The following is a 19969-nucleotide window of genomic DNA, read 5'->3' on the forward strand; positions in this document are numbered from 1 at the left end:
ACCTGCTAGCATGGGCAGAGGGAGAACAGTAAGGGGTTAACAAAGAGATCCAAGACCACCAATTTGCCAAAGGTGCCACCGGGCGGAACTCATTCAGTTAATTAGTGAAGAACCTCAGACTTTCACCGTGAGAGGGTCACTAGAAAGAAGACACCAAAAGTGACGTCACGCTGCTGGATTTGGGACTACAGAAGGTGTCAGTGTCATAGCTACAGTATCACAGGTCACCATGTGTGCCACCTTTATGCCATTCACAGCGTCTCTAACTTAAATAAATGCAGGGTTGGTTTTTGCCTCCACATTCACAGTTCTGAGGTGCCCATCAGCCTCACTGGCCTCTCAGTTTGTTCCATTGGCTACCAACAAGACCACACTGTCTAGATGGAGACCACAGTTGGCAGTGACAGACTGGCACTAAACATGAAGATCCTTGACCTCTGAGTAAATCTGTTAGGATTTGGATTTATTTGCATGTCACTTATCTGGGATGCCATGAAAGGCGCTAGATATGTGGATGCCGCTGCTCTCAGGACTCAGCTGTTATGTCACTTCTTGCCCATTGTGCCCCAGTGATGGGAGCCGATTGCCACCACTACACATTCATGGCAGTCTGTAATCAGAAGATGAGGCCATCTGCTGTCACCCTGCCCACAGGACATGTCCCATGTTCCCAGTTAACATTCAGTCCCAGGCACATCTCATCCTGCTTTATTAACTCTTTCATTTCCCAAAGTCATTCTTCTGTACACCCAGAGGTCGCAGTCTCCATGCCCACTTCGCTCGCCCGCCCGCCCGCTGTCACTAGAAGGTTGGTGGAGGCATTAAGCCAAGCTGCTCCCGCAGTGACTCCATGTCCATCTCCCAGTAGCGCTCATAGTAAACGTTCATCATAAAGGTAGCATTGCGCCCATTTGTCAGCGCCCACGGGACCAGCGTCGTCGTCAAAATCTGCAGCCTCCTGAGCCAAAAACAAAGACCAGGGTAAGAGGGGAATGTCATGGCAGAGCAGGGACAGGGCCACGTGGGCTACTGCAGCTTACCTGGCAGAGAGGCGGAGTGGTCCCAGGGCTGCTCCCAGAATGCACATGGGCAAGCGGGTCTGTACTGCCTCAAACCACTTCACGGCCACCTCACCTGGAATGAGAAGGAGTGCCAAGGAGGAGGTGAGCGGACACAAGTGGAGTCACGAGGCGGGCGCACTTCACGGCATCCTCACCCAGCATGTTAGTGGGCATCCCCAGCAGCGTGTGCACAAAGTCATGGACTTCACGGTAGCGCTGAATGACGTATGCCAGCTCCTCGTCGTCCACAAACTTCACCTCTGCCCTCGAGTCTGGAGTCACCTTCTGAAAACACACAAGCCGTTAGCTGGCAGGCGCCACCTGGACGAGAGCGGGTGGCAAGGGAGACGACAAAAATCAGAAGCCAAGCTGACCTTCGGGCTGGCTGGACAAAGCGTAACCATGGAAACTGCTGTATGACCGACCAGGCCAGCATTTGCTGCTAAGTAAGAGTGACACATAAAGTGACACATAACGAGGGGCTGGCTGCACAGGTGGTCCGGCCAAGAGTGTCTCCTCTAAACCCCCCTAATATTTACAGGCCCATCCACCCGAGAGTCCTGGGTAGCCCGTGTCTGTCCCACTAGTACCGTATCCATTTAGAAAGACCTGGCACCAGATCACACAGTAAGGAGCCAAGGGCATGGGTTATTTCACTGAGCAACAAACTGGTGCCCGAGTACCCACTGGGCATATCCAGCTCACGTTTCCGGATATTTCTTTAAAGTTTGTCACAGCACCCCCTAATGTATGAGCATTTGATGTAAAGCGGAGAGAGATGTCGGACTGAAACATTTCATAGGGGTCACTGCGTCTTGGAATACAAATGGCAAGAGGGATGCCAGCTTTTCTAAAATGGCGAAGGTTTACTAAGCCACAACTTAGATTAGGGACAAATAAAGGGAGCTCAAAAGGAACCAGCCAAACAAAGTCGATTCACTCCACTGGGCCGCAAGGCAAGTCAGTCTGTTACTGGCCAGGCCAGGCGCCTACAGACCTTGGCAGTACCACAAGCGGGCAGGCTCCCTGTTAGCTCTACTTGGCCTTTCAAGCCCTCCACTGACTGAGCCCTGAGTGGCCTACCAAGCTCTGAGTGACTTCCCCAGTCAAGTTGGTCCCATAAAACATGGCAGGTGACACACTGCAGTGACCTCTAGTGACATGTGGAGGCGCTGCGTCATCTACTAACACAAGTGTTCCTCCAGCACTCAGTGACTTGTGCTTGCTGCCACCTAGTGTCCTGAAAGCATATGGCTGACTTCAATTCATTCTAATGTCCCATTTTAGTGTCACTATTGTGACTTGTACAGTGAAATTCTGACGCATTTGCTAAAGTGAATCCTCTCAGATGGCACACTCTGTGGAAACTCTGAACTCGCTGTTTTGGGTCTCCTTCTCCCACCAGTCCCACCTAAAGGCCAAGGCGGCCACATCTTTAAGGAGTCAGACTGCTAAGTGTATATATAGCGCCTTGTGCCCGTCTGCTTTCCTATAGAGTACACAATGGAGTGTGTGCAGAAGTGACTGAAAAGACTAATAGGACATTATGAGTTATATAGCGCCCTGTACAAGTCACAGCTTGTAATGTCAGATGTCCACATGAGAAGAAAGGGATGGAGAGAAGTAAGGAGAGAGTGCCAAGACCTTGGCGAGGCATTGAGGGCGCACACGTGGCAATACAGAGATGTTCAGGATTGAGGGGGGCAGCACCCCAGGAAGCTGGCTAAGGAGAAACGTAACTTGGATTGGTAATGACAAACGTGATAATGGCCAGAAATAAAGACAAAGGTATCAGGTCAGGTAATCCTGCTCGTTAACGACGGCGCTGGAGAGTGCCAAGGTGTCACCTGTTGATTGGCACATGCAAACAGGAATTACCTGGCAGAGCAGGAGGGTCTCATGCTGTGAAGACTGCACTTGGATGGTCAGATGGACGGCGATATAAGGAAACAGACGGCACACAAGGACAATGAGAACCTGTTATATAGCGCCTTTCACATCTACCTCTAGTATTTCACCTTAAAATCTGTCACAAATCATGGTGTCAGAGGGGGGTGACATGTCACATGTTGTTTCACAGAATTTCACTAGACAATGAGGACCCAAGATAATTATATAGTGCCTTTCACATCTCTCTAACGTCCGTCATGGCGCTGCACAGGGTCAGTGTGTTGCATGCTGATTAAGCGTTGGAAGTTAAGGATTTCACTGGTCTCTGTACGCATGACAACAATGACAAATGAAGCCTTGGCATCTCACTGCCCTGACTCACTATAAAGAACGAGGGAGCTAAGCTGGGATCTAAGCTGGCACAGCTTTTAAAATTCTGTTTGCTGCATTATTAATAACTATGGTACCTGGCAGAGGGCACGCTATGGCAAACGGCTTTGTGGAGTGTGTTATCCCTTCGATTTATGCTGTGTGTCCATGGACTCAATGTGTTTGGTGGCAGCAGACTTGGGGCACAGCCAGCATGATGACCTGGACTGGCATCACTGGTTGTGCCAACGACAGCAGACTGTGCTTATCCCCTGTCACCTTTCTTTTTTTAAGCATTGTATTTGTCCAGGGATCACACAAACCAACATTTCAGGACAAGATGTGATGCCCTAGGAGCCCAGATGGGGCACAAGCATATAAACCAGTAGATGCCAGGCCACCCCAGTTATCAAGGAGCTTGGCAAAATGTTTAATAGACCTTCATGTTTTTAATAAAAATGGCACTGGCAAGAAAAAAATTCACCTGAGCACATGGCATGGTGCCCGCCTGCTTTGAGTGGCATCACATGACCTAAACACAACAGCGCCCTGATATTTGTGATGGAGCCGGTGGTCTCTGGTCCTTGATAAGGAAGTGACAGGGATCAGAACATGAACTCTGAGACAGTCCCACCTCTACCTGGCAGCTCAGCAGTAGGTACGAGATGAGCTCAGGCATGGCATGACGTTACGGCACACAGGGTCACGTGACCGGCGATACTCACATGGACGTTTAGAAACTGCACATACTCCTTTCCAAAGGTCCCATCGGGCAGTGCGTTGAGTCGGGTCAGGTCAAGGGTGGTCAGGCGGATTCGGGGTCTCTCCCTGTACCACAAAAAATATGGTCATTAGTAGCGGCCTTGACCACTGCCACCTGCCTGGGCAGCATGCCCTCCTGGTCCACCTCCCGGGCCCCCCATGGCCGGCCAATGACCTACTGCAGTATTTGGTTTCCTTCGGGGTCGTTTCTCATCCTCTCTCGTATTCTCTGAAGAGCCAAGTGACCCGTCGTCTCCCCTAAAACTGCAACCATATCTGAGAAAGTAAAGAGAGGAGCAAATGTAAAGTCAGCAAACGAGGGGATTAAACAGACCACCGAGGGGGTCTTACCGTGACGATAAGGGTCCCAAAGGGCCATGACGCCCGCTCCCACTGCCAGAAGCCCCTTCTGCAGGGGGTTAGTGGGGATGTGCGTCTTGTACAGGGCAGAATAGCACTCGTCGTCATAGTAACCATCCTTGGGGGTGAACGACTCGGGACGCTGCGACCGCCATCTTCTATGCCCTAAAAAACAAAGCGTTGACATCAGTTTGCTGGAGAGATCCCTACCCGATGGGGGGGCTTACGGTGGGATTTAGAAGTTACAAAATGTCAGCTCATCAGGTTTAAGCAGAATCTGCAAATGTATAAGAGGCAAGAGGATCTGAGGCTGGGACGCGGCACGGGTACGAAAGGGAAAAGGGGCACAGAAACTGCACCAGTAGAGGGCGCCAGTGCACTGAAGCCAACTGACTGGAATTGCAGACTGCAGCACCTATGAGGTCAGTCGCCATCATGAAATGCCCGTCGCATGCCCAGTGACGCTATGGTGACAAGCAGGGTTGTGGGAGGGTTAGCTGGCATAAAGGGCGTGTTGCGACTGGCACTGTGGGCTTATTGGTATTGCAGGGTGCAGTTAGACCCATCATGACTGGAGGGCGACGAGTAAGAATATTAGTAAAGAAAACGAGTAACTGTTACGACACTGGGCACACGGCTAGCTTGGGTGGACTTGCTGATACCTTCAGTGGGAATGTCCTCCGTGCTGCTTAATCCAACTCGTTAATGTGCGCCCCACACTGCTGACCTGTGCCGAGTCACCCGCTCCGTCCACTACAGGTGGCTACTAACGACTTACATTTACTTCAGTGGACGGCGTCCATTATCTAAACCCGCTTTATCCTGAGCAGGGTGACGGGGCAGCCGGGGCTCCTAAACAGCAGACATCGGGCGCAAGGCAGTAACACACCCTGGCCAGGACGATCACACACATTGAATTAACCATCGACAACCCACGCAGACACGGGGAGAGCATGCAAAGTCCACCTGGGCCTTGAACCCCGGTCTGCTCACCGCTAGACAGCAGCATTAGCTCTGCGCCACCCCTGGCAAGCACCGTCCCTTCAGGTTAATAACATGGCTAGCACCGTTAATCAATTTATTTAACTAACTAACAAAACTGCAGAGACGAGCATTCCGGAGTCCACTCAACACCGAGCGGCTCGTCTTCTCCACCCTGCGGGTCTTCACCGGAGTCCATCTGGACCTACAAACGCAAACTCCCCGACCGTGTCACTCGAAAGTGCTCGGCGTCCCTGACACTCGTCCCTACTCAGACTGCCTTTTTATTCAGTTACACTACCGAGAAAGTCCTGCGCCGCCGACAGCTTGGACAGTCCGAACGATGACCGCACCGCCCTCAGCAACGTCTTCCTACTGAGCGCCGCCATGCGTGTCGCTTTTCTCTGACGTCACACCCACACAGCTAAGCACCGTCTCGGTATGGCGACTCGCGAAGGACACGCCGCACGGCCACTAGAATCGACAGCACTGGCGACGAAACCGTCCTGCCCAGTTAGATTGGGAGTGGATTACGAGCGGCGATGTCCAGAGAAACACGGGGACTGCAAATAAAACGTTAAGAGGCATCTTCAAGGGGACTTAATGTCGCTGCTTTACAGCTCGCGCGTCTTTGATTCAAATCCTCGGACTTTCGCTGTTTGTGTGTCATTTCTCCCCAAAGCCTGTGAAAGTGACAGCGCTTCCCATTTAACACATAAGATACGAAATAGAAAAAGAACACATTCATTTGGTTTTCATTTTTCTTCTAATGTTCATCCTGTGCGGATACCACAGACAAAGCTCCGTCACTTCTGCCACCACCTTATCACCACAACGGAACCTTCATCCAACTTCTCCAAGTTACTGAGAAACTTGCGGCTCAGACCCGCAGCCGGACGAGTCCTCTGCCTCCATCCAGTAAGCCCTGTTTTATGTGAAAATGCTGGTGTCTGCTTGAATTAACTCGCATTGGTCACAGCAAATGTGTTCGGAGACTTTTTAAGTAAGGAAGATGGAAGTCCCGAGGTAAAGCATTTGTTGCATATGGAGAAATATTTAGGATTGTTTAAAATGAATGAATAAACAAATACAAGTTAGTCATCGTCCAACCGGCTATATCCTAACACAGGGTCACGGGGGTCTGCTGGAGCCAATCCCAGCCAGCACAGGGCGCAAGGCAGGAACAAACCGCGGGCAGGGCGCCCCAGCCCACCGCAGACAAATACAAGTATACATTCATATTAATGTGTAATGTGACAAGTGGTAAATAATAATAAAACTATATGTGAGCATAATCAGATGTGTCACAAAATGTTTTTAGATTTGGATACTTGTTTGTTTATGTGCTTAGTCAGTCATAGCAAGAATAAAGCTGTTAAAGTCAAGGGGGCGGGATCTAGCGGCGACTCGTTTTTTGATTGGTGCAGACGCGAGAGGCGTCGCTAAGGGGACACCGTTCGGCCAATAAGGACGAATTTCAGAGCAGAAACGCAAGGAGGGCCAGGAAGTCAAAGCTTAGATATATAAACGCGAAAGTCACTATATAACAGTGAAAGGCGCTACATAACAGACATAAAAGGCACTGCATGATAGATAGATAGATAGATAGATAGATAGATAGATAGATAGATAGATAGATAGATAGATAGATTTTAATTTGTCCAGAAGTGTAAATTAACATTTTTCAGAAGCACAAGAAAAATATCACTTCTGGCTGGGATGGTAAAGGAGCTGATGACAGGCCGGTAGGTGGCAGGTGACACAGTCACGGCCGCGCAGTTCCATTTCATTGCGTATTTCGTGTTTGCGATCACAGCTCATTTGAGTGTTACGTATTTACTGTCGCCTTGTAGAATGTCGTGACAGTGATGTAGTGCCACTTGGTCAGGCTGCTGTGTTTGTAATTTACTTCTGACTTGTTTGGCCTGCGGACCCCCACCCCCGGTTTGTATTCCCTTTACTGGACAGCGTGTCCTTCCGCCCCTGCAGTGTCACGTCTGTCGGTGAGTGGTACAGAGAAGGCACACGGGATGAAGCGGGGCTGCTGGGGTGGTCCTGGGCTGTTGGAGAGCGGTGGTGTTTTTCGGTTTGCTTCAAAATAAACGCCAGTTTGCAGCTCTCCCCATGCTTGCTTATTTGTCAGGTCTGTCAGATTTGCTATTTTTCAGTTTATTTTTACCTCTTTTTGTTTTTAACATTACGATTCCCAATCCAGTCTGATATAAGAATTCCACTTATATCGGTGCGCACGCGCATTTGAACAACGCCGTTCAACAAAGTTCACAAGTCAAACAGGTCGTGTTCATGTCAGGGGCACATCAGGCGTTTGTGCGACAGATATTACAAGGTGATTTTTTTTTTTAAGTATTTCATACGCGCTGCACTGTCGGTTTGGGGGTTCAAATGACACCCCCCCTCCTTTACCAGCCCGCCAGGCGCGGCGAATTCACTGCGCGTTTCCGACTGCGCGCCCCCGTGTCTCCCAGGCAACGCAGCTAAACAGTAGGTGAGGCGGCGGTGTGACAGAAGCGACCGGCAGGTAAAGCGGCGACTTTCGCGGTTCTCGTTCTCAGCTCTAAGTGCCTCTCGGTGGGGTCTCGCGGTTATCGGTCGCCGTTGGCTTCAATTTGTCATTTTACACTTTAAGATAAAAAAAAGCGCGCCGAGTCCTCGGAGGATTCAAGTGCGGCGAGCGACGGGATGGCAGTTTTTGTATCTTCTTGGGAGATTTCTTATCTGACACCAGAGGACGGGCGCACGTTAATTTAAAGCGGCTCGGGTCTGCAGGTCGGCTGGTGTGTGCAGGTCAGGAGAGCTTCAGTAAAGGCCGACTTATATTTGGGGAGAACCGCGCGGCCAAAATGACGTCAGAAACAGACCCCCCCCTAGACTGGCGCGCAGCCTGACAACTGTGGATTGTGGGAGGAGTTAAACATTTGAGTCGACCCATGTTCAGCCACGCCCCATCCTCGCCAGCCATTGCCCCCCCCCCCCACACTGCATGAATCTCCAACGGGCTCAGCTTCTGGTTTAAATGGCTGACCCCCACTGTACTGTCCCACCTTCTCAAAAAAGTGGAGGTCCTCTTTTAGATCCCACTACTGACTCCATTGCTGGGGCGTATTTAAGTTTGGACTGTTTCAGGGTCCTTAGCCCTCTTCATGGGTGTCCAGGTATAAACAAAGAGCGCTTAGTTTGGGGGGGTTTGGGGGTCAAGCCAGCATGTCGACATATGCATATAACTTTTAGGGGAAGGGAGGCATTAAAATTTGCATAGATTACAAAGGACAGATTGGGGGTTGGATAAGTAATTAAAAGATGAAAAGATTGGGGGCTTAAGCCTGTAAAGCCCCCTCACCCCCCAATGCCATTTCTCACTTGGGAAAGATGCTTGCTTTGTCTGCATACAATATTACTGGAGCCTGTGAAAGGCGCTATATAAAGTAAAAGGCAAAAGTGATTCAGACATAAATGCACAACTCGTCATTTTCTGGATATTCTCAACTTACTGCCCCCTAGAGGAGCAGCCGGGCTCTGCAACACTAAAGTGGCATCGCTCCCCCTGCTGGCACGTCACTCCTCAGGCCTGATCCCAAGTATCTATCTCTGCAGCCCACAGCCTCCACTCTGGAGCTCCAGGTATGTGGAGTTGCCTTCAGTGGGTACCAGGAGTCCAGCTGCCGACCTCCAGAGGTCTGCCCAGTTCCATGCTGGTCACAATGAGGGTTGTTACCCGACTCAAATAATGACAACTGCCCAGAAAGTCAGCTCCACCTACTTGGAGCTCCAGGATGGAGGCTCTGGGCTGCAGTGATGCCCCTCCCTTGGCTGTTCCTTTTTTCTGGCTCTTTGGCGCCACCCACAGGTTAGTTCACCCCAAGGCAGACTGCGTTTTCATTCTGTGAGGTGAACCCTACCAAGGTACAAGTAAAGAAACAATGGCAGCCAAAGAGGACAGGGAGCCCGAGATGCAGACTCTAAACATGTGCCAACCGGGCTAAACACTCATCTTCTATTTTTAATCCTAGAATGTCAGACACAAGTTTCTGTTCCATGCTGAGGGCAACAGGCCACGGGGAGGTGTGGTGGCACCTGGATGACAGCATGAAGTTCAAGCAGTACGGGTGGCGCAGCGGTACCAGTGAGGATGCCTACTCAAGTCAAACGCTCATCGGTAACTGGAATGAGGAGCACTTCAGTGTCAGCAGTGCCACCCGGAGCAGGCCTATGCCCTCCCAGGTAAATACAAAGGGCATTACCCTCGCGCACAGTGGGCACAGCACCACAAGTGTTACAGACCATAAGGCGGCAGTCCCACGCGGACTTAGGGGTTCATGCGAGCAGGTAAGCGTGTGCCACGGCTCTGCTCCTCACACCATCCCTGTTCAGGATGTGCAGCCCGTCTTTCGTGGATGAAGCCAGAAGGCATGACACCCAATGGAGGACCAATGGGCAAACCTCGCCGATTCTGGGGTCTCGGTCTGGAGGCGCTGTTGTGTTACAGCACATGCCCACCAGGGCCCCCTAACATTCTGCTGTTTGTGTTTTGTGCAGTTTGCTCACTACTTCACGACAACCCACACCTCGGACTACGGGACGCATGCCAGCGCCATCACCAGCTCCACCGGTGAGTTTGACACCCTTGGCTTTGTTTGTGGTGCCAGTGGGAAATGAGATTCTGGTGCCCTCTTTAGATGCCTACTTATTGGACCTTTATTTATTTACTTTGTAGACCTTAAAAAGCAGGTGGGCGCCTTTCCAGGTCACCAACCTCAACTGGACCCGGCCCAAGTGAAGCGGACCCCCAACTCAACTTACCAGTTGGACTACGACAGGAAAGGCCAAGGAGGACACGGCGAGTGACCAGGCTGAGGACCTGGATGGGCAGCAGGCTCCTCTCTTTGTGTCCATCACCGCTGAAAGACCACCGCAGGCTGCTGCCCAGTTTAAAGGGGATGGACACGGCCGAGACCTCAGGCGGCAGGGAGGATCGACGGGGCAGCTCAGGGGCGCCCCCTGTGGCCGCAGCTCTCTGCTCCTCCTCATTTTTTTCCTTTTCTTGTTTGTCTTCTCAGATTTTTTTTTTATTACGAAAAGAGCAGCAGCGCGAGGTCAACACGCACAAGAAACGTAAAAATATCACTTGGGTTACGTCGTCGTAAATGTACTTCCTTTGACATCGAGTGGAGGAGACGCAGCGGCAGATGATGCTGAAAGATGAAAGGCCCGACCTCAGGAACTTCCAAAGCTGAACTTTACTGGAGTGGGGCGAGCGAGCATTTGAGGGTCCGGCTTTGTAAGATCATCGTTCTCCAGTTCTGATTATTTACGCCGTCATTTGCCAGTGAGCACGCTGGTCTGACCAATGCCACTCGAGTAGCGGTGGCGCTTGTCCCTGTGTCTGCGCCGCTCGTTATTCTCATCATTAAAAGACGATTAAGGATTCAGAAAAGGCAGATTCATAGAAAAAAAAGACTTCAACTATTTCCAAATTGCTTGCTAATGAGACCCCCCCATTCTGGTCTTATCTTAATTACGATGACTTGTGTCCCCTTTATTGACACCCACTGCTTGCCCACCCTACCTCATAAGGGGTCTCTCTTTGAATTGCCTTTCCTGAGGTTTCTTCCATTTTTTTCCCCTACCAGAGACCTTTCTTGTCTTCTTAGAGAGTCAAGGCTGGGGGGCTGTCAAGGGGCAGGCAGGGCCCTCCTTGTGTGATTTTGGGCTCCACAACAAATAAATTGTATTAATGCAGAAGAGCAGCTCACCAGACCTGGAGATGAGTGGAGCCAGTGGTGCGTCAATCGAGGACTGCAGACCCCAATCTCACCTCCTTGAGGGTGTCACACTACGCGACTTGGATTCTCAGGGGATGACAAACTACACGACTTGCCAGCGGTTTCACATTTCTGACGTATGGCACATTTTAACACCCAATGACCGTACTGCTCATCCGCAGTAGCATGGCGCCACAATCTCCTTTATCCAATCTGTCAGACTGATGAGCTTCTTGTTGGTAAGGCTGACAACATCCACTTACCTCCATGTTGGCATCACACACACAGCCTGCCCCTACAATGCCAGGCAAGTCACAGACTGGTCTGTCACTGCGTATGTCAAACTACAGGACTGGATGTCACCACCACGTCCCCCCCCCTCAGTAAATGTAAACTACAAATCACTGGAAAAGTTGTGTAGTGTGACGGGGGTCCCTGGGATGGGCTTTGGAAACCACTGGGCTCCCCCTTCATTGATTTTCACACTTGACTAATTAAACAATCAGGTCAGTTAAAGCAGTCACAGGGATCCAGTAGGACTGGCACTGGAAACCACTGGTGTGTCTCAAGAGCCAAATGAGACCACCCAGACAATCTCGTGCTGTCAACTAAGAAGCCGCGAGGGGTCGCCGTTGACACCAAGTGGACTTCAGAGAAGGCTGCAGACTAAAATAAGCCATCAAGCGTAAAGCACAGTTACTCCCAGGGTGCACCGACAAATAAATGGCGTAAACCCCCCCATCATCGAGTTGACCGCCTCAGGTGACTCGGTCTTCCAATCACAGCACTTGAAGACTGAGGCCTCAGAGCTCCTCCAACATGTGAACACAGAGGTCCACAGCCAGCCAAAGTAGAGCAGCAGGAGAGGGTCCGCCGCCCCCCACCTCAGTTATTAAAGGGTGACCCCCATGAGTGGCCATGCTGGACAGTGAGGGGCTCTCACATCTCAGACCCTGCCATGCAGTTGGCTTTTACTTTTAGATTGGCAGCTGTGATGGGCACACCTCTAGGGACGTGGGTTCAAGTCCCATTCTGGTCACTCCTGTCACCTTCCCCGTCCCAAAGACGTTAAGTGTCAGGCTGAGCTGCGTTCCACCTGGGTGCCAATGGGACAGTCCAAGTCTTCAGATATTCCGCCCGTTGACCCTGCAAGTAAAATCCTTCACAAAATGGCAGGATGGAAAGACATTGTGGCAGTGCATGCAGGAGAAAGGGTCTCATAACTTGGCGCTTCTAACCCCCAAAACCCCAGTTGTACCACCTTAAGGGTTCATTCCATTCTAAACATTCACTGGTGACCTCAAGTGTTTGGACTTTTATTTTGTTTCATAAAAAAATAAAACGGATCTTCTTAAAAACTGTAAACATAAACACTCCGTCTTGTGTCATCGGTGGCGGACTCTCGCTGTATCTGGTGCTCCATTGTCGTCACTTTGTCCCCCCCCCAGTCAGAGACCCTGCACCTCCAGTGTCCACGCCGAAGGAAACACGGGGAGCACATTAAAGTATAAAAATATACTTTCAGAGAGTGGTATCCTGGGTACGGCTGCTGGACCACCGGGGGGCACCCTCTACACTTCTGTACTTCCTTAAGTCTCACTGCTTCCATGTGACCCATTTGTGAATTGACAGGTCATCAAGTCACCACACGTGTGACCAGCTGCCTCAAGTCCACGCTGCTGGCACTTGGCATTTTGGGTACATAAAGTGGGAACCAAACGTGAGACGCAGTCGTAATTAACAAAAGGGCCACTTTAAATGCCAAGGGTCCTTATGTGGTGTGTTTTCTGATGGATCCTTTGTCCTTCATGTGCCAGATGTGCCCACACCATGCAGCTCCCCCACCTTGGTCACTTTGCTTTTGTCTTCGGTGGGATTTTGGTTGCTGGTCATTTTTTTCAGTTTAACTGTCAAGCAGCAAATGCAATGAGGAGAAAATGAAATCAAAAGTCTCCCCGAAATGGGCAAAGGGTCTAACAGGCGGACACGGGCCCACGACAGTCAGATGGCTAAGAATGAGAACACGTTTGGGTTTACTGTCACAGAATGGCAGAAACTTGTCCTTGCTGTGAACCCGAGACCCCGTCAAATGGGTTAGGAGGACGGTGGGCCTGCTTAAAAATGTCCAACCACATAGCAACACCAGTGTCAGTGGTCATCCTCACTGTGGTGTCTTCTCTCACAGGTGGGCTGTTACTTCTCCTGAGGTGTGGATCACAGTCCACTTCGCACTTGGAGGCCCAGAGCAGACACCGCCCTGGAGTTCCTTTCAGGGTCTTCCAAACCCCCCCTCCCCCTCTCAGGTCTTCTGCCACAAGTGGAGGAGCATCTGCACCACTTCCTGTGGGCCGCTGGTGCTTTCCATATTCCTTGATTGAGTGGCAAGTCTCAGTGGTCCACCTACTCGACAGCCTTATCCTGCTTCATGCGGTGATCTCGTGCCCACGATCTTTGCAATGGCATTGGGTTTTCTTGCAATTTGATGGCATCCACCATAGCATCGGTCTGAGTTGGGGGCAGGTCGATCGTCAGCTCTGCCCCCTCGGGCATGACCACCTCCACCTCCGGCCCCTGGGCCATTCGGATCCTCAGACCTGCCCCTGAGGAGAGGTGCAGCCTCACCGCCTGCCGTGCAGCCCCCGTGTCCGAGCATTGGCTCTGCCAGTCACCTGGAGAGGGCAGGTCTTTGGTAGCCGGAGACGTCTTGAACCATGGCTCCTGCACACCTTTACACCTAGACAGCTGAGGACTTCTAGTCCTACTGGATGGCTGCTCTGCCATTATAGGCGAGGTATTCCACACGTACCCGCCTCTCCAGCAAGGGGGCGACACTCTGCTACCAGAGTACTGTAAAGTGTCTTGGCGGGACGCTCTATTCACAGAGCCTGGCACGTCCCACCCCTGTCGCGTTAACATATCCGTAAGCTTCTGTAGGCTACTGGGACCCAGCAGTGGGGCCGAAGGGCTCATCCCACACTCTTTTGGCTCCTCTTTGCTGTCCGACTCCGTCCCCTTCACACAAATCTGCTGCCTCTGAGAATGTTTCAAGTCGTCATGTGTGCTCCTCCCAGAGCTCCTAATTCTGCCCGGCAGGTGCTTTGATGAGGCGACACCCTCCGTCTCATCACTAATTACTAGTGGGCCGCTCTTCACCTTGACATCCCCACTGTTGAAAGTTCTTGGCCCTCTGATGTTCTCTTGAGCTTCAGACCTTTCCTGTGGTGCCCCTGAACCACTCAGTCCCACGTCTTTGACTCTGCCTCCCCTCTCTTGCTTGTTTTCATCCGCCTGGCCAGAGAGGTCATACAGCGCCTGTGGTTTAATGTCCAGGAGGGCACACATTGTGCTTTTATCAAATGTGGGTTTCTTACTCAGTGCGACCACCTGGTCACTCTCATCCTCCCACATCCTGGCACCAACTGCTAGCTCTCTAGGGTCCGGGCTCACCTCTGGTTGGACGTTTGATTTTTCTTTCACGTCATGTCTCTTGTTAAGTTCTGGGGTCCCCGCTGGCATGGAGCCCCACACGTCCAGATTGCGGTCTATGGTACAGTTTCTTTTCGCCAGAGCAGGAATGGCTTCTTGATTCTTGTCTTCAGATGAGAGGCGTTTCCGGAATAATCGAGTTCGTTCACTGCTGATGGCAGGCGCAGATGTAACAACTTCCACAGCTGATGGAACAGTTGGGTCTTCTCCTGCAGTGAAATTAGAAGAAAGACATTGGTGAGAATAAAACTATAAAATCTGGGAGAGCCACATATTGACCAGGTGCCACACTTCATAATATTTACCCTCTGAGTTCTTAAGCAAGCCAGCGAGTGCAGATAGAAACCCCTGATATATACTTTTAGGAAAATCACTGCACACTGGAGAGATCACAAAGGACTAGAAAATGGCAAATGTCATCCCGTTATATAAAAAGGGTGACAGGGAAGATCCAAGCAACTACAGGCCAGTAACCTTAACAAGCATCACAGGAAAATGAATGGAAGGAATTATTAAGGAGAAGATGGAGCAACACCTGGCAAGGACAGGAGTTTAACCGACCAGTCAGCGTGGGGACAGAAGAGGGAGGTCATGTTTTACTAACAAGCTGGAATTCTGTGAGGAAACAACAAAAGGATACGATCAGAGTGGAGCAGATGATACGATTTATCTGGACTTTCAGAAAGCATTTGATAAGGTGCCACATGAGAGAGTGGGCATCAGACTAAAAGAAGTGGCAGTACAAGGAGTGGCAGATGGGGGCAGAATTGGCTCAGACACAGGAAGGAAAGGGTGATGGTATGAGGAACCTGACATTCTGCTAGCCTTCTTAAAGGCTTCTGCACACTGTGGGGAAGTTGATAGCTTAGAGTCCACGACAACTCCTAAATCCTTCTCATAAGATGGACTCTCGATTTTCAGACCCCCATTGTGTATTCAAACCTCACATTTTTAAGGTGGACTATATCTCTCCATCTATATAAGCACAATCAGGTGACAATTTGTGCTTTTGAATTTCTTCTTGACCCACTAGCCACCCCGTAGGTTTTCTCTTTTTTAACAAATTCAAATCTTACCTGAGCTGGCCTGGTGGTCATATCCGCTTTGTCTAAATCCATCCCAGTTTTGCTTCCAGAGTACTGGAAGTTTGCCACAGGCCACCTCTGATGTGGCACTAGTTTGGCACACTTTGGCTGCTGAAGAATTGATGGCCATCGGTTCAGTCCTATGAGCTTGCAGGCCGAAATTGTTGACATACTTCTTCAGAGACAGGATGCAGTTTTCAGGGGCACAGGCCGAAGTTGGTCTGTTCGCTGGTGGGGCGCTAGTGACGGATTTCAGGACAGGGAAAGGGAGATCTACTGTCCTTTCTAACCTTGCAGAGTTCCCCTGAAGCTGCTGGCGTTTGCTTTGTAAGTCGCTTCTCAATGCCATACCATAGGCCTGGACTCCCTTCTGAAGCCTGGTATTCTTATTTTGGCCACTGACTGCATCCTTACAGTCTCCAGTAGACCCGCTACTGCTTTCTTGAGGCCCTGCACTGTCCAACATAAAGGCGGGAGGTTTGTCATCAGAGGAGCTGGCACGCTGCACATCTACAGTACTGAACTCCTGTGAAACACAGTCGGCACTTACACGTTTACTCTTCAGATCATTTTGGCTCATAACTTCAGGAGTCAAAGTGTGGCAGACCTTCACCTTAATGGCCTCTTCCACCTGGCTGCTCACATCTGGCTGAGCCTCCGCATGGTCTCCTTGAGATAAGGCATTGATGTTCACCCAAACCCCAGCCTTCTTTTGGCACATGGATTTCTCAACACCTAACGGTCCTTCGACAGGTTGGCCATACGCCAAGCTCACCTTATGAGACAAATCCTTTTTTTCACAACTTGCGGCATTATGTCGCTCATTAATGGTTGTAATCAGCAGGGCATCACAGGGTCTCATATTTGCTTCCATCTTCTCCTGGCACTCTTCCGCATTCTGCACAGAATGTTTTTTGAGAACTGAATAGTCCTTTGTAGAGCTTTCATTTACACAACAAACAAGAGATGAAGAAGCTTCTGGAAGAGCAGTGTTACCTTGTTCTTCTCTTCTGGTCACATCCAAGTCACAAATGCCATCAGGTCTTTGCTGCGAGTCACTCTCTTTGCAATCCTCCACAGATTTTTCAGGTCGTCTCTGTGAATTATGATGATCTTCTGGAGACACACAAGGGATGGTTATGTTTTTATCTCTGCTCTTGTTCCCATCATCCCTTGCATCTGATGGATTGGAGCGGCCATGCACTTTAGACTTCTCTTGTGAGGATACAATGATGACCTCCTCGAAGCTCAACATACAGGACGGAGCCTCCTTCTGTGATGCTGTCCCGTCAGTTGGATGAGTAATGCAGATGACGTCATCATCTTGCTCCACAGAGTTAGATCTCGGTGGTGTACGGTGCTTATCAGTTATAATAAAGTCACCAGACTCGGTAACATTCTTCTCTTTCTTCCCACGGCTTGCCTCATTGCCAAACAGGACATCATCATTGCATGGTGTTGTTGGAGGTTTTTGACTTTTGACAAAAATGATGTCACTGTCAAATGAAGCATTGCTGGTAGGAGAACTGGACTCGCTCAGCCTTTGACTGGAATCTTTAGTTTTCAGAGCGCCTCCTAAGAGGTTATTCTCATAAAGGACGTTATGGACATTTCTTTTTTGCCCCACAGAGTTTTCCTGTAGACTTCCCTTACATGTATCCTCTATACTACACTTTGGTGAGGAGATAACAATTTGACTAGACAAACCATTACCTCTGTCATCTCCAGAAGGTGAGGAGAGCCTCACATCACTGTCACCACTGGTCTCCTCATTTGCTGAACTTGACTGAGCTGAGCTGTGACTGAGCAGAGAAACCTCAGCGTTTACCTTACTAGCCATCAGATCTTCAGGGTGTTCACAGACATTTCCAGTGGTTCTAGTGCTTCGGAGCCGATCACTCAGAAGAGTGCAAGTGTTCTCATAAGAGTCGTTATCAGTGCAACGTCCAATGAAATTTGTAGAATTTACATCTTTTGCTGCATTTTGTAAAACCACAGTGAAGTCATCTGACCTCCGAGAGACCTCCATGGATTTTCTGAAGCCAGCCTTGCCATAGATACCATAAAAGCTGAATTCTGCCTCTTGCTGAATTAACATTTCCTCAAGTTTCAACAAACTGAGAGAACCAGGAGGTAACACGTCCACATTAGCCTCACCGAACTGAGGTTTTAAGTACTTAGTGCAACATTCTGAGTCCTGAGACGTTGATTGAGGTCCTTCTACACTGTCTGAGTGGATCCTGAAATACAAAAAAGACGGACAGTGGAGATTTTACGGACTTTATATTTTTGCTTTTACCTCTTTTTTCAGTTTGTAGGTTGAATAAATTTACACTGCAAAATAAAAAAGTAAAACAGTTTTCTCATCAAAATTAGACCTCACAGTCAAAATCTCAGAAATAATGATATTTTAATATGCTTGCACGATAGGTCAAACTCAATTTAATGTCATGACTTGGCCAAACTATGACTTAACTTTTTCATCTATTATGATGAAGCAAAGGCCAAGTCTTCATGCAGGATGACTTAATATGAAGCTGTGGAATTGTGTTACAGAAACACAAGGCACCACTGCGAGTCAGAGGCCAACTCTTCACAGTCAGATGCAACTTACCTGGAGAGACGTCTGCATCTATCAAGCCGAACGTCGCCTGCTCGCCGGTAGTTACTCTGAATCAGCCTCGAGCAGACAGGCGCCACACATTTCCTACTGTCTTAAAAAGGTTCACTTTGACAAGACTCACCCCTGAACTGTGACTTAAGGTCAGCAGTGCTTTATGTATCCATAAGGTGTCTAGAGATTACAGGAATGTACTTTGGGTCATAAGCCTCTCTTAAATTGAGCAAAATGATTTTAGAGAATTAAAAAAGGTGGCAGCATCTTATGATATGTTCCTTAAATGATTACAGGAGGCCATTCAAAAAACCTCTGCACTTATCTTGGACTTTATGTGCTCTGTGTAAAGTGCAAATGTAAAGCACACAAATTCTACTAACTGTCTGCTAGAAGACCGTTACAATACAGAGATGTGCACTTCAACAGCATGCCTTTAATTAAATATCCTTGACAAAAGCAAAATAACCAACTTTCCAGCAGGACATCCAGCTACTGTGTAAGAGTTATGAAGACACAGTTTGTTGGACAAGTCTAAATTGACCAGTTACGAAGAAATTTAAAAGTGTGTAACGGTGTAAAGATACAGAAGACAGGCCTCCGTGTTTTGGTTCCTGTGCTCCCACAGTACTTACCAGCTATAGCCCACCTTGTGCAGGATGAAGTGGGAAAAGAGAACCAGTTCAGTGATGTGAAAGTGAGGCCTTCAGGGTATTCTACAATAAATGCAAGGTATCGTAATGTAATTTCAATGAAGTCCTTTACATTTTCTCTACTTCAAATGGAACAGAAAATATAAGTGATGTCAGATTTATAGCAGAGGCAGTGCGGTGTAGTTGTTAACGCTTTGGACTATAAACCCGAAGGCTGTGCATTCATCCCGCTATGATAAGTCGCTTGACCTGCCTGTGCTCCAATTAAAAAAAAACAAAAAGCAAAGGAACCAATTATATTAAAAATGGTGCAAGTTACCTTCCATAAAGACGTCAGCCAAATAAGTAAATGTAAATATTTATATGAATAAATGTAAAAAGCTGCAAATTTCTACTAGGTTATACTTTAATATGCAGCATCTCATTTTAATAACCTTTTTGTAACCTCCTTGTCTCTGTCCAGCAAACAATCTAAAATCTTTTCTTCATAGCTCCCAGCATGCATTTCTCTGGCTTAGTCTGCTAATGGACATCTTGCTTTGAGCCATTTTTTGAGCTGCTGATTTACTGGATGTGTAAACTACCATCGACTTTAACAGACTTTCAAGCACATGTCGGCCAAAAGAATTAAGGTTTACAAGGAAAATGTGTTTATGTGAAGAATGTAAAAATTCCATCTTGAAAAGGTCTGTGCATTGCAGGCAGTGAGATGCAGTGCTGGGCCAGCGTTGTAGTGCTAATGTAGAATGGATGTCTTCTACAGTAAATGTGCAACGTGAAGCATAGACATGGTTAACCACAAATTCATGAGTAGCGTTCAGGCCACATTCTGAGACAGGCTGAGTTGACACAGAAGTGAAACGTATGTTCAGTTCAGGAAAAAAATGTTAATATGTTTTAACTCAACCTGCACTTGTGAGTTATGACC

General features: G+C 49.0%; 3 protein-coding genes across 5 annotated transcripts in view; 1 reads left to right on the forward strand and 2 right to left on the reverse strand.

Moving 5' to 3' along the window:
* Window positions 1–674: 674 nt before the first annotated feature.
* On the reverse strand, window positions 675–5838 carry coq4 (coenzyme Q4 homolog (S. cerevisiae)). Its single transcript, XM_051932323.1, has 7 exons — window positions 5725–5838; window positions 4434–4607; window positions 4262–4358; window positions 4046–4148; window positions 1217–1346; window positions 1041–1134; window positions 675–958 (listed from the first exon to the last, which is right to left on the reverse strand). The coding sequence occupies exons 1-7, from the start codon at window positions 5810–5812 to the stop codon at window positions 802–804; spliced, it is 843 nt and encodes a 280-aa protein (XP_051788283.1). The 5' UTR covers window positions 5813–5838; the 3' UTR covers window positions 675–801.
* A 493-nt stretch (window positions 5839–6331) lies between these two features.
* Window positions 6332–10691, forward strand: cfap68 (cilia and flagella associated protein 68). 2 transcript variants are annotated; one of them, XM_051932336.1, is made up of 4 exons: window positions 6332–6426; window positions 9452–9662; window positions 9978–10050; window positions 10156–10691. In XM_051932336.1, exons 2-4 carry the CDS (start codon window positions 9453–9455, stop codon window positions 10284–10286), a joined length of 414 nt encoding a protein of 137 aa, XP_051788296.1. In that variant the 5' UTR covers window positions 6332–6426; window position 9452; the 3' UTR covers window positions 10287–10691. The 2 variants fall into 2 exon arrangements, with proteins under 2 accessions (XP_051788296.1, XP_028664628.1); XM_028808795.2 differs by lacking the exon at window positions 6332–6426 and adding an exon at window positions 7844–7962.
* A 1807-nt stretch (window positions 10692–12498) lies between these two features.
* The window catches only part of LOC114657050 (uncharacterized), a 32708-nt gene continuing 25237 nt past the window's right edge, over window positions 12499–19969 (reverse strand). For both annotated transcript variants that reach the window (XM_028808791.2, XM_028808790.2), the window contains exons 8-9: window positions 15766–18014; window positions 12499–14898 (exon numbers count right to left, since the gene is read on the reverse strand). In XM_028808791.2, coding sequence (XP_028664624.1) covers window positions 13604–14898; window positions 15766–18014 — 3544 coding nt within the window. In that variant the 3' untranslated portion in view covers window positions 12499–13603. The remainder of the gene's footprint in view (window positions 14899–15765; window positions 18015–19969) is intronic.

Source organism: Erpetoichthys calabaricus, chromosome 9 (genome assembly GCF_900747795.2).
Source record: "Erpetoichthys calabaricus chromosome 9, fErpCal1.3, whole genome shotgun sequence".
Classification (NCBI taxonomy): domain Eukaryota; kingdom Metazoa; phylum Chordata; class Cladistia; order Polypteriformes; family Polypteridae; genus Erpetoichthys; species Erpetoichthys calabaricus.